Raw genomic sequence first — 13,604 nt, forward strand, 5'->3', positions numbered from 1 at the left:
AACTCTAGGAACTGTTTCCATATTCCCTCAAAATCATTCGTTTTTATCATCCCTCGTCTAACTTTTATATTACATGTTAATTTGTCATTAATAGCAATATCCCATATTTCTTTATACCAATCTTCTATATCAGCCTTCCTCAACCTGGGGCGCTCCAGATGTGTTGGACTGCAACTCCCAGAATGCCCCAGCCGGGGCATTCTGGGAGTTGTAGTCCAACACATCTGGAGCGCCCCAGGTTGAGGAAGGGCTGTTCTATATGATAATCCCCTTGAACCTTCCAATTCCTAGATATCATTAACCTTGCTGCTGTTAACAAATTCGTTATCAATTCTTTTGTCTCTTTGCTACAATTTAATTCTCCATATAATGATAACAATGCTACTATAGGTGTCTCTCCAATCTCCATTCCTAAAATTTCTTTTATCTCATTAAATACCATTTCCCACAATTTTTATACAAATTCGCATTCCCACCACATATGTAAATACGTTCCTTTTTTTTTGACAACCTCTCCAGCAATTTGCTGAGTTCAACTTATTTATTTTATTTAATCTCACCGGGGTTAGATACCACCTCCATATAATCTTATAATCATTTTATTTTATCCTTATAGACATACTTCTCAACACTCTTTGTTTCCATATTCCTTCCCAGCTCTGTTGCCCTATTTGTTCCTTCAAATCAGTTTCCCAAACCATCTTGCCAATACTTTCTGTCTCCCCCTTTTCAACTAATATTCTATATATTTCACTCGTTGCTGTTGGGCGGTATAAAAATGTAATAAATAAATAAATAAATCTTCCCGAGAAGCTTGCTGAGCTGTTGTGAACGCCATGGGGTGGGGCAGAGGGGACTGGGGACCGCTAACGGAGACACCTTCATGCCCTCACCAATCAGTGGCTCCCAGAATTCTTTGCAGGGGGAGCCGGAACAGCTGGAGAGGAATACATCCTGTGTCTTGGAGCCCAAGTTTCCTCCCGTTCATGGACGAGCTCATGATTCTGCTGGTAGTGGGAGGCGGGGGGAAGTCACCTGTGTCCATTCCCCCCTCTCCTGTTCCAGAGGGTCCTCCGTCCATCCAGAGCTGTTGCGGGTGGTGGAGGGACACGGAACTGAAAGTGTGAGGATGGGTTTCTAATGCACACTCAGCAGAGGCAGAAGCCCTCTGTGCATTTTTAGTCCCTTCAGGCTCTTGAAGACAATATTTATCCTGAGCTGGCAGTGACTGAACAAGAAAGGGATCTTGGGGTTGTGGTGGACAGCTCGATGAAAATGTCCACTCCAGTGTGCGGCCGCTGTAAAGAAGGCAAACTCCATGTTAGGCATTATAAGAAAAGGAATTGAGAATAAAACAGCCAGTATCGTACTGCCCTTATACAAATCGATGGTGTGACCACACTTAGAGTACTGTGTACAGTTCTGGTCACCATGCCTAAAAAAGGATATTATGGAGCTGGAAAAAGTGCAGAAAAGGGCAACTAAAATGATGAAGGGGCTGGAGCATCTCCCCTACGAGGGAAGGTTACATCAGCTGGGATTGTTTAGCTTGGGGGGAAAAGGAGGCTAAGGGGAGACAGGATAGAGGTGGACAAAATTATGCCTGGGGTGGAGAATGTGGACAGGGAGACATTTTTCTCCCTCTCTCAAAATACTAGAACCCAAAGGGGTCATATCCCATGAAGCTGATTGGTGGGAGATCCAGGACAAATAAAAGGAAGGACTTCTTCACACAGCGCATAGTTAAACTATGGAACTCACTACCACAAGATGTAGTGATGGCCACCAATTGGGATGGCTTTAAAAGGGGGTTGGATAAATTCCTGGAGGCAAAGGCTATCCATGGCTACTAGCCCTGATGGTTGTGTGCTATCTCCAGTATCAGAGGCAGTAAGCCTGTGTGCACCAGTTGCTGGGGAACATGGGTGGGAGGGTGCTGTTGCACCATATCCTGCTTTGTTGGTTCCTGGCTGATGGCTGGTTGGTCCCTGTGTGAGCAGAGTGCTTGGCTAGATGGACCCTTGTTCTCTAAACAGATAATCTATTCTTTAAAAAGTATCACACTCTTCAGATGGAATGTATTATAAATCCCCCACTAGTCTTAACCTTGTAGTCTGACCTAATGTGGACCATGTTTTAAAGGTTTCCTTTCTTTTCTTTCTTTCAAGAAGGAACAAGAGGAGAAAAATTAGTGGGGGGTGGGGGGGCGAATACAATTACAAAATGAAGACACAAGGCCAAAAGTGAAAACATGTGGGCTCCATGCTGCAGGTTGAAGCTAGGGCTAAGTTCCAGCTCTTTAAAAGGCTGAGGACTAGTGTATTAAGTGCAACCCCCTGTCCCTGCATTAGCAGAGATTCCAGTAATGTGTTGTGTTGACCACATTTAGGACAAAAATGGAAAGTGAGTTTAACGGAAGACTGTCTCGGACAGAGGAGCAGTTCGCAGTTGACCGTCAGGCGCTGGCGAGCAAGTATGGAGAAGCCATCAAAGGACTTGAGGAACGCTACCAGCGCGAATTGCGCGCACTCTCTGAGCTGCAGGGGGAGGAGAAATCCCAGTGGGAATTTGAAAAGGATGAAATGGCCCAAGAAGGCGCGGAGGCACAGGAGAGGTGGAAAGAGATGCTGGAGAAGGAGAAGGCGGCTGCAGCAGCCCTTGCCCAAGAGAAGGAACGCCTGGAGAAGGATTTCAAGGAGTGCGTGAACTCCTTGGTGTTTGAGAAAGAGCTGCTTCAGAAGCAGCTGCAGGACGCGGAGGAGCAGGCGGGTGAGCTGCGGGAGAGGCTGCGGCGACTCCAAGCCAGCCACGAGCAAGAACTCAAGAGAAGCGAGGAGGAAATGTCTGCCATGCAGGGAGATCAGAAGCTGGAGACGGAGTTTGTCCACGAGAGGGAAGAGCTGAATTCCAGGCTGGTCTCTTTGGAGCGTTCCAAGCGAGAGGCGCTCAGCAGAGCAGCCGCCGAGGAAAGAGAGTTGAGGTCAAACGTCTTGAGGCTCAAAGGGGAAATTGAAGCGCTCCAGCAGGAATTGCAGCACCTGCCCAAAGTGCAAAAGAATTTAGTTTTTTTGAGCAAAGAAACACAAACGCACGGGGGTGATTCCCCAGGGCCTGCCAAATCCCAGGAGCCAGGAGAGGTGATAGATGTTCTGTCAAACCAGGAGGAGGTTCTAGAGCCCGCCGTCGACAGTGATGTGGCAGCTCTCTCTGTGACGGGCGAGTTCCTGGAAGGGCCCAGGAGAGAGGCAAGTCCCTGCCCTGGCTTCATCCCGTTGCTCCCGGAATCATTTGTGGACTCTCGCCTCCTAAACATGACCGATCAAGTCGGCCGTCCAGCAAAATCAGAAGACAGGATTAAAACGTCTGATGGGAGTGTGTGTCCGGGGGTGGAAGTGGAAGGAACAATCCTTGAAGAAACCATGGAGACTTCGCTGGTCTTGGAGAAGGCCTGGGAAGACATTTGGGCGGAGAACGAAGCCCTCAAACGTCAGCAGCTCCGGCTTCAGGAACGGATCGCCCTGCTGGAGGCGGAGTGCGACCGGGCAGCTCACGACCGGCAAGACATGGCTTCCCAGGTCCAGAAGGAGCTGGAGGAGATCTTGAAGACCATCCCCCAGCCGAACGCTTTGCCCTGCGGAAGCGACGGGAGCGAGGAAAGGTTCCACTGGGAAGCGGCGGACATCGCGAACCTGCGCGCGGACGGAACGGCAGGGAGCAAAACGTCCTTTGCGGAAGCTGAACTGACCGCCGCGGAGATGAGCTCTGGTTGTCTGCCGCTCGGAATGAGCCACGGGGAAGCCGTTGGGGCTGAGAAGGGGGAGCTGGAAGTTCTGGGGCTGGAGCTGTGGGGCACGAGGGCAGAGAAAGACGCAAGTTCCGGAGTGCAGCCCGAGGGTCTGCGATTGCCGGAGGACCTCAAGCTGGAGAACCGGGTCCTGAAAGCCGAGATGATCAAGCTGCTGGAACGGAACAACAAATTGGAGGGCTCCCTACCGAGACTGATCAGCCTGCAGTGCAGGCTGGACGAGATCGACCGAGAAAGCCTGAGCCTGAAGGAGGAAAACCTGCAACTGCTGGAACAAGTCAGGGAGCTGGAAGGGGGCCGCGACCGGCTTGCCGCGGAGAACGCCGAGCTGCAGGGCGCCAAGCTGGTCCTGCAAAGCCAGCTGGGGAAGCTGGGAGAGTTCGCGGCGAATCCGAAGGGCTCGAGGCAGGGGCGGCCCGGCCGCGGCGAAGATGTGGCCAAGGAGGCGGCGGAGGCAGAGAAGAAGGGCCTTCACGAGCTGAACAGGAAGCTCAAGGAGAAGATCGCAGCGCTGCTGAAGCAGAAGGGCGCCCACGCGCAGGAGAAAGACGGCTTGAAGGCCGCCCTGCGCGGCTTGCAGAGCGCCTGCGGTGAGCAGCGGCAGAAGGTCGAGCTCTTGAGGTAATGCGGGGATCCCGCCACGGCCTACGTCCTGCCACTTTGCTCTGCTTTCTGAAACTAACCACCTAACGCCTCTCTCGCCTCCTGCTAACCGCTGCCGCTGACTTCCTCGCGCTTCTCGTATTAACAAGTAGATTGTCTAGAAGACCAATGCCTTCTGGGACTCTAGCGGAAGCCAACCGCCTTCCATGTGGGTTGGGAGCACCGGGGGGTGATTCTGGGGGTGGGTGGGTGGGTCTCAGAAGGGTCAACCAAGGATGGATGGATGGATGGTCTGCCGGAGGCTGTGCAAACTCTCCTGACGTAAATATTTCTTGAAGCTCCTGTATGTCCTCTTTACCAGTCTGCCTCTTCCCTGCCGCCATTTTGGTTCTTTGCCTTTTAATGTGCCCAGACCCAATAGGTAGCAGAACAGCCTCTTTTCATTTTATTTCTGTATCGTTTGACCTTTTATTTATTTATTTCATTTCTGTACCGCCCAATAGCCGAAGCTCTCTGGGCGGTTCGCAAAACTTAAAACCATCAAATGCAATGCAAAAGGATAAAACGAACCACGGCATGAGAACACAACATAAAAGTGCCATAGAAAAGCACAACCAGGATAAAACCGAACAGCAGTGCAGAAATACAAATTTAAAATACAAATTTAAAACAGCAAAGCTAAAATTAAATTTATAGGGTGTTAAAATACTGAGAGAATAAAAAGGTCTTCACCTGGCGTCTAAAGGCGTATAATGTAGGTGTCACACAGAGGAGGGTCAGGATCTTAGGGAGCTCATTCCACAGCCAGGGTGCCACAGCAGAGAAGGCCCTGCTCCTCCTGGTAGCCACCTGCCTCACTTCCTTTGGCAGGGGCTCACGGAGAAGGACCCCTGAGGATGACCTTAGGGTCCGGGCAGGTACATAGGGGAGGAGGCGTTCCTTCAGATAGCCTGGCCCCAAGCCGTTTAGAGCTTTGAATGTTAATACTAGCACTTTGAATCGGACTTGGACCTGGACTGGCAGCCAGTGAAGTTGGAAAAGGGCTGCCGTGACGTGGTCTCGTTGGCCAGATCCTGTTAACCACTTAATGAGATCCTGCACATCAGAATATTGCTTATACTTAACCAGGAAGGCAATGGCCAGCTTACGGCTGCATCAGTGGTTTGCTGGAGAAATCTTGAACGGTGTTGGACTCTTATTGAAGATTCCTCAGTAAGAAGGAACGGCAGACGGGGCTTGCCTGAAAGATACCCAGTTCGTTGTTACAGATATTCCCCTGCAGTGGGAGCATTGCATATGTTCCAGGATATATTCTAGATCCACACACAGCCATGGAGTGGTGTAACAGTCGACCATGACTGGAATGTGTGTCTTGCAAGGAGGGTGGAATCTTTAGGGCCTCCATCTCCCAACGATTTAAAAACGATAACATCCGAATCTCACTGCTAGAATCCCTGACGTGTAAAACTCAAATGTACTGTAGGTTTGCTTTGTGTATATAGATCAGCTTTTCGCAACTTGGTGCCTTCCAGATGTGTTGGACTGCAACTCCCATCCTCCCCAGCCATGCTGGCTGGGGAGGATGGGAGCTGCAGTCCAACACATCTGGAGGGCACCAAGTTGGAGAAGCCTGGTGTAGATCATCCTTGAGTCTCATGGGGTGCAGGGGGTCATTGGCGCCGCCCCCAAATTGCCATTTTGCATCCAGCTTCTGTTGGCCGACCTTGGGACTCCAGGAAAAGACGTCTTGCCTCCCTTGTCCTACGACATGCCCCAGAAACCTCTGCAGTGCACAAGTTTAATTTGGGAGGCACTCGGTGGTCTTGTTAGGCAAGTCAATGTGTGGAAAATGCTGGGCCTGTATCCTAAGCAAGGTACACTTTTGCCGCAGAAATCCAGGCTGGAGGAATCATAGAATGGTAGGGTTGGAAGGGGCCTACAAGGCCATCGAGTCCAACCCCCTGGTCAATGCAGGAATCCACCCTAAAGCATACCTGACAGGTGGTTCATAGAATCAAAGAATAGCAGAGTTGGAAGGGGCCTACAAGGCCATCGAGTCCAACCCCCTGCTCAGTGCAGGAATCCAACCTAAAGCATCCCTGACAGATGCTTGTCCAGCTGCCTCTTGAAGGCCTCTAGTGTGGGAGAGCCCACAACCTCCCTAGGTAACTGATTCCATTGTCGTACTGCTCTAACAGTCAGGAAGTTTTTCCTGATGTCCAGCCGGAATCTGACTTCCTGTAACTTGAGCCCGTTATTCCGTGTCTTGCAATTCAAAGGAACTCCAGTATCTCAAAAAGGTGCCGTATTTATTTTTATTTATTTATTTGCATCCCAGATGTGAGGTTGAGCAACTCATAGAAGAAAACATTGCACTGAAGAATGAGGTTGCCTTCTTACGTGAGGAAGGGAGCATTTCCAACCTGAGATTGAGGGATCTTAGCGGGTCTCGAGAAGAACTCTGGTAAGTGTCTCTATCCCAGCGGTGGGCAACCCACGCTGCTCCAGATGTTTTGGCCTACAGTTCCCATCAGCCCTTGCTAGCACAGCCAGCGGTGAAGGATCGTGGGAGTTGTGCGCCCGTCTACAATGCCTGTGCAAAGTTTTGACTCTGGGTTTCTTTGTACAGGTTGTTCATACTCTCAAAAATGCCCATCGTGGCAAAATTGATCAGCATTCGTTTTAGCTGTTTTGAGATGTTTCCACTGCTGTCACTAAAACTCTCTGTGCTTGTCTCTTTCTCACAAACACACACTTAAATTAAATGAAGGTGATACTGTACATCACACAATAACAGTGTTGTCCGCTGTGTTTATTTTAGGCAAAAGGTAGAGGCTGTACAGAAAGAGAAAGTGGCAGTGCAGAAGATGGCTGAGAATTTGAAGAAGCAGGTAAGTCTCTCTCTCTTTCTCTCTCTCTCTCTCTCTTTCTCTCTCTCTCTGCTTTTAGGTGAATGTTCTTTGATTGTCAGGAAACTCTAAATCCCTCAAGAGGTAGGAATCCCTGAGGAATTCAGTCTTTTCGTATTCTGGTATGAGCTGACCTGATCTGATCTCCCAGGACTAAAATGGGGGTTTGAACTCCGTTACCACTGGGTTTTGTGCTTGTTGCTTACCCGTTCAGGCACAGCTCTCGGCTTTAAACTTTTGAGTATTGTGATAAAATAGCTCTATTCAGACAACACTTTAGTCAACACAGTGTGAAAACTCCACTCAACGGTTGAGTTCCTAGGGGGAACCCCACACACAACATGTTCTAACTCTACTGTTGTGTGACTGTGGGCTACCATGGAGTTGAGTAAAATCCATCGCAACATTTGATTGACAGTTCCTCCGCCCTCTCTCCTCCCCCAGTCCTCCTGATGGTATCCCATCAACCATTGCTGCAAAAAACGAATCTCAGCGGCTCTCCTAGAGCGGCACTCGCTCCTTTAGCCACTCTTGCCAGGGAACTCTATAGCCAGTGGGAAAAGTCAACACAATGCAACAGAAAATTCCACAGAGCCCTCCGCACAACATGCAACACAACAGTTGTGCAGTAACTCTCCTCTGCACAGTGTGGATATTCTGCATGGAGTATTTCCCAAAAAAAACCTCCACCGTTGCGTGGAGTTTTCCCTCCAGACAACACGTTTCTCAACGGTGGTGTAAAAACTCCATTGTGGAGTTCTAAAACCGCTGTTGATTAACATGTTCTCTGAACTGAGCCAATATGTTTAAAATGTGTATTTAAATATAGATTTAAATGCACATTTTCCATGCAGATTGTGTTTTTTTTAAAAAAAAGCCACAACTGGAGTTGGCTAATTGCACCTAACCAACAGAATTGGCATATCGCTTTTATTTTAAGCTGGGGAGAAATATATGGGCTGCCTCCCTTTAGCACAGCCTTCCTCAACCTGGGGCGCTCCAGATGTGTTGGACTACAACTCCCAGAATGCCCCAGCCAGCTCTGTGGCTGGGGCATTCTGGGAGATGCAGTCCAACACATCTGGAGCGCCCCAGGTTGAGGAAGGCTGCTTTAGCAGGCTATAATTATTATTTATTATTATTATTTATTTATATAGCGCCATCAATGTACATGGTGCTGTACAGAGTAAAACAATAAAATAGCAAGACCCTGCCGCATAGGCTTACATTCTAATAAAATCATAATAAAACAATAAGGAGGGGAAGAGAATGCACCAAACAGGCACAGGGTAGAGTAAAACTAACAGTATAAAAGTCAGAACAAAATCAAGTTTTAAAAGCTCTAGGAAAAAGAAAAGTTTTCCCAACTCGCTTAAAGGCACAATGCCAACGAGGTTCCAGCCCACCTCCCTTAGGGCCCCTGGATCAAGGCCTTCCATAGCCAGCAATCCTGACTGTTCACACAATTGGCTACTGCAGCCTTCCTGAACCCAGCACCTTCCAGGTGCCATGGACTACAACTCCCATCCCCTTCAGCCAGCGTGGCCTCTGTTTTGAGGATGATGGAGATTGCGATCCAATACATCTCAAGGGTGCTGGTTTGGGTTAGGGATTTTGCAAGAGGAGGTGGGCAGCCTTCCCGATAGTACTTCTTCACACAGCGCATAGTTAAATTATGGAACTCACGACCCCAGGATGTAGTGATGGCCACCAATTTGGATGGCTTTAGAAGGGTGTTGGAGAAATTCCTGGAGAAGGCTGTCAATGGCTTCTAGCCCTGATGGTTGTGTGCTATCTCCAGTATTCGAGGCAGTAAGCCTGTGTTGCTGGGGAACATGGGTGGGAGGGTGCTGTTGCACCATGTCCTGCCTTGTGGGTCCCTGGCCGATGGCTGGTTGGCCCCTGTGTGAACAGAGTGCTGGACTAGATGGACCCTTGGTCTGATCCAGCCTCAGGGCTCTTCTTATGTTCTTATCCTGAAATTAGCTACTCTTGAGTAGATCCCTTCCACACACACACACTCCAGTAAAATAATTCTATCACAAAGAAATGTCTGAAAAGGGGGATGGAGGTACCTTAGCCTGGGAAGACGAAGGGACCCTCTTTGCAGCTGCATGGCCTGGATAATAACACGTTTCCTTGCCGTTGACTCTTGCTGGGTGCCTCTTCTCCTTGCAGGCATCTGAGCTGAAAGCCAGGAATCAGCAGCTGGAGCTGGAAAACGCCGAACTTGGCCGCAAAAGCTCCCCAAATCAGGCAGACGCGCAGGATCTTAACCAGCGGTTCATGAGGATGCTTCGGCAGAAGGAAAAGGTGACCGGGAGGTGTGTGGCGGAAGAATGGGGGAGAGAGAGCCCCCGGCTCAAGGAAGAACTGGAGAACTGTAAAATCCAGGTAATGTGCGCTATTATTATTATTATTATTATTATTATTATTATTATTATTATTATTATTATTTATTACATTTATATACCGCCACATAGCCGAAGCTCTCTGGGCAGTTTACAAAGAATCCTGAAGAAAACTTCCTTGGACCCGGAAAATCTTAGTAACTACAGGCCGGTAGCAAATGTTCCATTCCTGGGCAAGGTCCTTGAGCGGGTGGTGGCGGGCCAGCTCCAGACAATCTTGGATGAGACTGATTATCTGGATCCATTTCAGTCGGGCTTCAGGCCTGGTTTTGGCACAGAAACAGCCTTGGTCGCCCTGTATGATGACCTATGTCGGGAGAAGGACAGGGGGAGTGTGACTCTGTTGATTCTCCTCGACCTCTCAGCAGCTTTCGATACCATTGACCATGGTATCCTTCTGGAACGTCTGGCTGAGTTGGGAGTGGGGGGCACTGCATTGCAGTGGTTCCGCTCCTACTTAGCAGGACGGCTCCAGAAGGTGGTGCTTGGGGGACATTGCTCGGCCCCGTGGACTCTTCAGTATGGAGTTCCGCAGGGATCGGTCTTGTCCCCCATGCTGTTTAACATGTACATGAAACCGTTGGGTGCGGTCATCCAGAGTTTTGGAGTGCGCTGTCATCAGTACGCTGACGACACACAGCTCTACTGTTCCTTTTCATCCTCATCAGGTGAGGCTGTGGATGTGCTGAACCGGTGTTTGGCTGCGACAACGGACTGGATGAGGGCTAATAAACTGAAGCTCAATCCAGACAAGACTGAGATGCTGCTGGTGGGTGGTTCCTCTGATCGGATGGGGGGTGTTCAACCAGTTCTGGATGGGGTTGCACTCCCCCTGAAGGAGCAGGTTCGTAGCCTGGGGGTTCTCCTAGAACCATCTTTGTCACTTGAGGCGCAGGTGGCCTCGGTGGCACGGAGTGCTTTCTACCAACTTCGGTTGGTGGCCCAGCTACGCCCCTATCTGGACAGGGATAACCTAGCTTCAGTTGTCCATACTCTGGTAACTTCCAAATTAGATTACTGCAATGCCCTCTACATGGGGCAGCCTTTGAAGACGGTCTGGAAGCTGCAGCTTGTGCAAAATGCGGCGGCCAGATTGATAGCTGGAACAGGGAGATTTGAGCATGTAACACCGATTCTGGCCCGCTTGCATTGGCTGCCTATATGTTTCCGAGTCCAATTCAAGGTGCTGGTCTTAACCTATAAAGCCCTACATGGCTTGGGACCACAATACCTGATGGAACGCCTCTCCCGACATGAACCTACCCGTACACTGCGCTCAACATCTAAGGTCCTCCTCCGAGTGCCTACTCCAAGGGAAGCTCAGAGGATGGCAACAAGGGAGAGGGCCTTTTCGGTGATGGCCCCTCAACTGTGGAGTGATCTCCGCGATGAGGCTCGCCTGGCGCCAACGTTGTTATCTTTTCAGGGCCAGGTCAAGACTTTTCTCTTCTCCCAGGCATTTTAACAGCATTTAACAACGTTAAGTTTGTTTTTAATGGACCCCACAATTGTTGTTTTTAAATGGATACTGTTGTTTTTATACTGTTTTTTATGTGTGTTTTTTAAAAAAAATTGTATACTTTTAATGTTTACTATTTTTAAATGTTGTAAACCGCCCAGAGAGCTTCGGCTGTGGGGCGGTATATAAATGTAAATAAATAAATAAATAAATAAATCATAGAATTGTAGAGTTGGAAGGGGCCTACAAGGCCATCGAGTCCAACCCCCTGATCAATGGCCATCGAGAATTGGACTCGATGGCCATTGAGGAATTGGCCATCGAGTCCAATTCCTCAATGCAGGAATCCACCCTAAAGCATCCCTGACAGAGGGTTGTCCAGCTGCCTCTTGAAGGCCTCTAGTGTGGGAGAGCCCACAGCCTCCCTAGGTAACTGATTCCATTGTCGCACTGCTCTAACAGTCAGGAAGTTTTTCCTGATGTCCAGCCGGATTCTGCCTTCCTTTAACTTGAGCCCGTTATTCCGTGTCCTGCACTCTGGGATGATGGAGAAGAAATCCTGGCCATCCTCTGTGGGACAACCTTTCAAGTATTTGAAGACTATTTGAAGAAATCAGTGACCTAGGGAGGTTGTGGGCTCTCCCACACTAGAGGCCTTCAAGAGGCAGCTGGACAGCCATCTGTCAGGGATGCTTTAGGGTGGATTCTTGCATTGAGCAAGGGGTTGGACTCGATGGTCTTGTAGGCCCCTTCCAACTCTGCTATTCTATGATTCTATGAAATGAACCCTGCTGGGGGTCTGATTGAGCTGCAAGACACCAGATTCAATTCTCACCTCTGCCACAAACTCACTAAGTGCCCTTTGGCAAGTCACTGCTCTCAATCCCACCCAAGCACCCCATTCTGCCCTATGGCAAAAATAACACTCAATTGCCTTTTATTTTTTTATTATTGATTTAAAACATTTATATCCCGCCCTATATCATTAAGATCTGGTGCAAGGACCTGTTAAGGAGTCAGGGCCCGCTCCAGATTTGACGAGGCCCTGGCCACAGTGGGCCCTGCAGGTCGATACCTCCGGAGTCTGATATGCAAGCCTCTGCCTGCAAGGAATGCAACAGTTCTGCCTTCCCATACCGGGTGGCTTCCAGAAGCGTCGGACCACAACTCCCATCATTCCCAGCCAGCATTGTCTTGTTGGCTGGGAATAATGTGAGTTGTAGTCCAACATGTCTGGAGGGGACCAGTTGGGCAAGGCTGATCTAATCTATGAACAAGTCTGCAACCCCCATCTTAATTTTTTGGGATTTGCTCCTAGTCTTCGACGCTGGTCTCATCCTTGGAGACGGAGCTGTCTCAGCTCAGGGTTCAAGCCCGGGCTTTGGAGCAGGAGAACCACGTCCTCAAGGAAGAACGGGAGAAAGTAAAGCAGGTAAGGGCAGGTGTGGCAGGATGAGCCAGGCCTGGGTTGCCCCAAATGCTTCAGAAGTTTCTGTTAAGCCACAATCGTTTCCTGGAAATTGTTGGGATGTTAAAAAGAGGGGGGAACCCACAACAAACTCAAACTCATAGAATCATAGAATAGCAGAGTTGGAAGGGGCCTACAAGGCCATCGAGTCCAACCCCCTGCTCAATGCAGGAATCCACCCTAAAGCATCCCTGACAGATGCTTGTCCAGCTGCCTCTTGAAGGCCTCTAGTGTGGGAGAGCCCACAACCTCCCTAGGTAACTGGTTCCATTGTCATCCTGCTCTAACAGTCAGGAAGTTTTTCCTGATGTCCAGCTGGAACCTGGCTTCCTTTAACTTGAGCCCGTTATTCCATGTCCTGCACTCTGGGAGGATGGAGAAGAAATTCTGGCCCTCCTCTGTGTGACAACCGTTCAAGTATTTGAAGAGTGCTATCATGTCTCCCTCCACCTTCTCTTTTCCAGGCTAAACATGCCCAGTTCATAGAATCATAGAATCATAGAATAGCAGAGTTGGAAGGGGCCTACAAGGCCATCGAGTCCAACCCCCTGCTCAATGCAGGAATCCACCCTAAAGCATCCCTGACAGAGGGTTGTCCAAACTCTTCCTGATTTAAAAGGGCACCTGCTTACTTTTAAAATGGGCTGCCTCCCAGACTTCAGGTTGATCCTTTTTTTTGCAGCTGCCCAGATGCCCAGATCTCTCCGACCTCCAGAACGAGATTTCCAGCGTCATTGTGAAAAACGAGAAGCTGCTGAAGGAGAAGGAGGCCCTCCGCGAAGAGCTGAACAGATGTGTAGAGAAGGTGGGGGCCCATGCGTGACTCCCCCCCCCACGCACCCTTTACCCCAACCGCCCTAGATGAACACCTCCCTGTAAAGGAAGTCAGGGTCCACCTGACAACCCTGCAGGGTAGGCTCCTGGACCAAACGCCCTAGACTCCCAAGTT

General features: G+C 49.5%; 1 protein-coding gene across 7 annotated transcripts in view; it reads left to right on the forward strand.

Annotated features, from left to right (window-relative positions):
* The window catches only part of NIN (ninein), a 159,314-nt gene that overhangs the window by 108,035 nt on the left and 37,675 nt on the right, over nt 1-13,604 (forward strand). For all 7 annotated transcript variants that reach the window (XM_063118241.1, XM_063118242.1, XM_063118244.1 and 4 more), the window contains 6 exons: nt 2,390-4,426; nt 6,747-6,872; nt 7,230-7,299; nt 9,496-9,711; nt 12,506-12,619; nt 13,338-13,460. In XM_063118241.1, the coding sequence (XP_062974311.1) occupies nt 2,390-4,426; nt 6,747-6,872; nt 7,230-7,299; nt 9,496-9,711; nt 12,506-12,619; nt 13,338-13,460 (2,686 nt within the window). The remainder of the gene's footprint in view (nt 1-2,389; nt 4,427-6,746; nt 6,873-7,229; nt 7,300-9,495; nt 9,712-12,505; nt 12,620-13,337; nt 13,461-13,604) is intronic.

This window comes from Elgaria multicarinata, chromosome 2, assembly GCF_023053635.1.
Source record: "Elgaria multicarinata webbii isolate HBS135686 ecotype San Diego chromosome 2, rElgMul1.1.pri, whole genome shotgun sequence".
Classification (NCBI taxonomy): domain Eukaryota; kingdom Metazoa; phylum Chordata; class Lepidosauria; order Squamata; family Anguidae; genus Elgaria; species Elgaria multicarinata.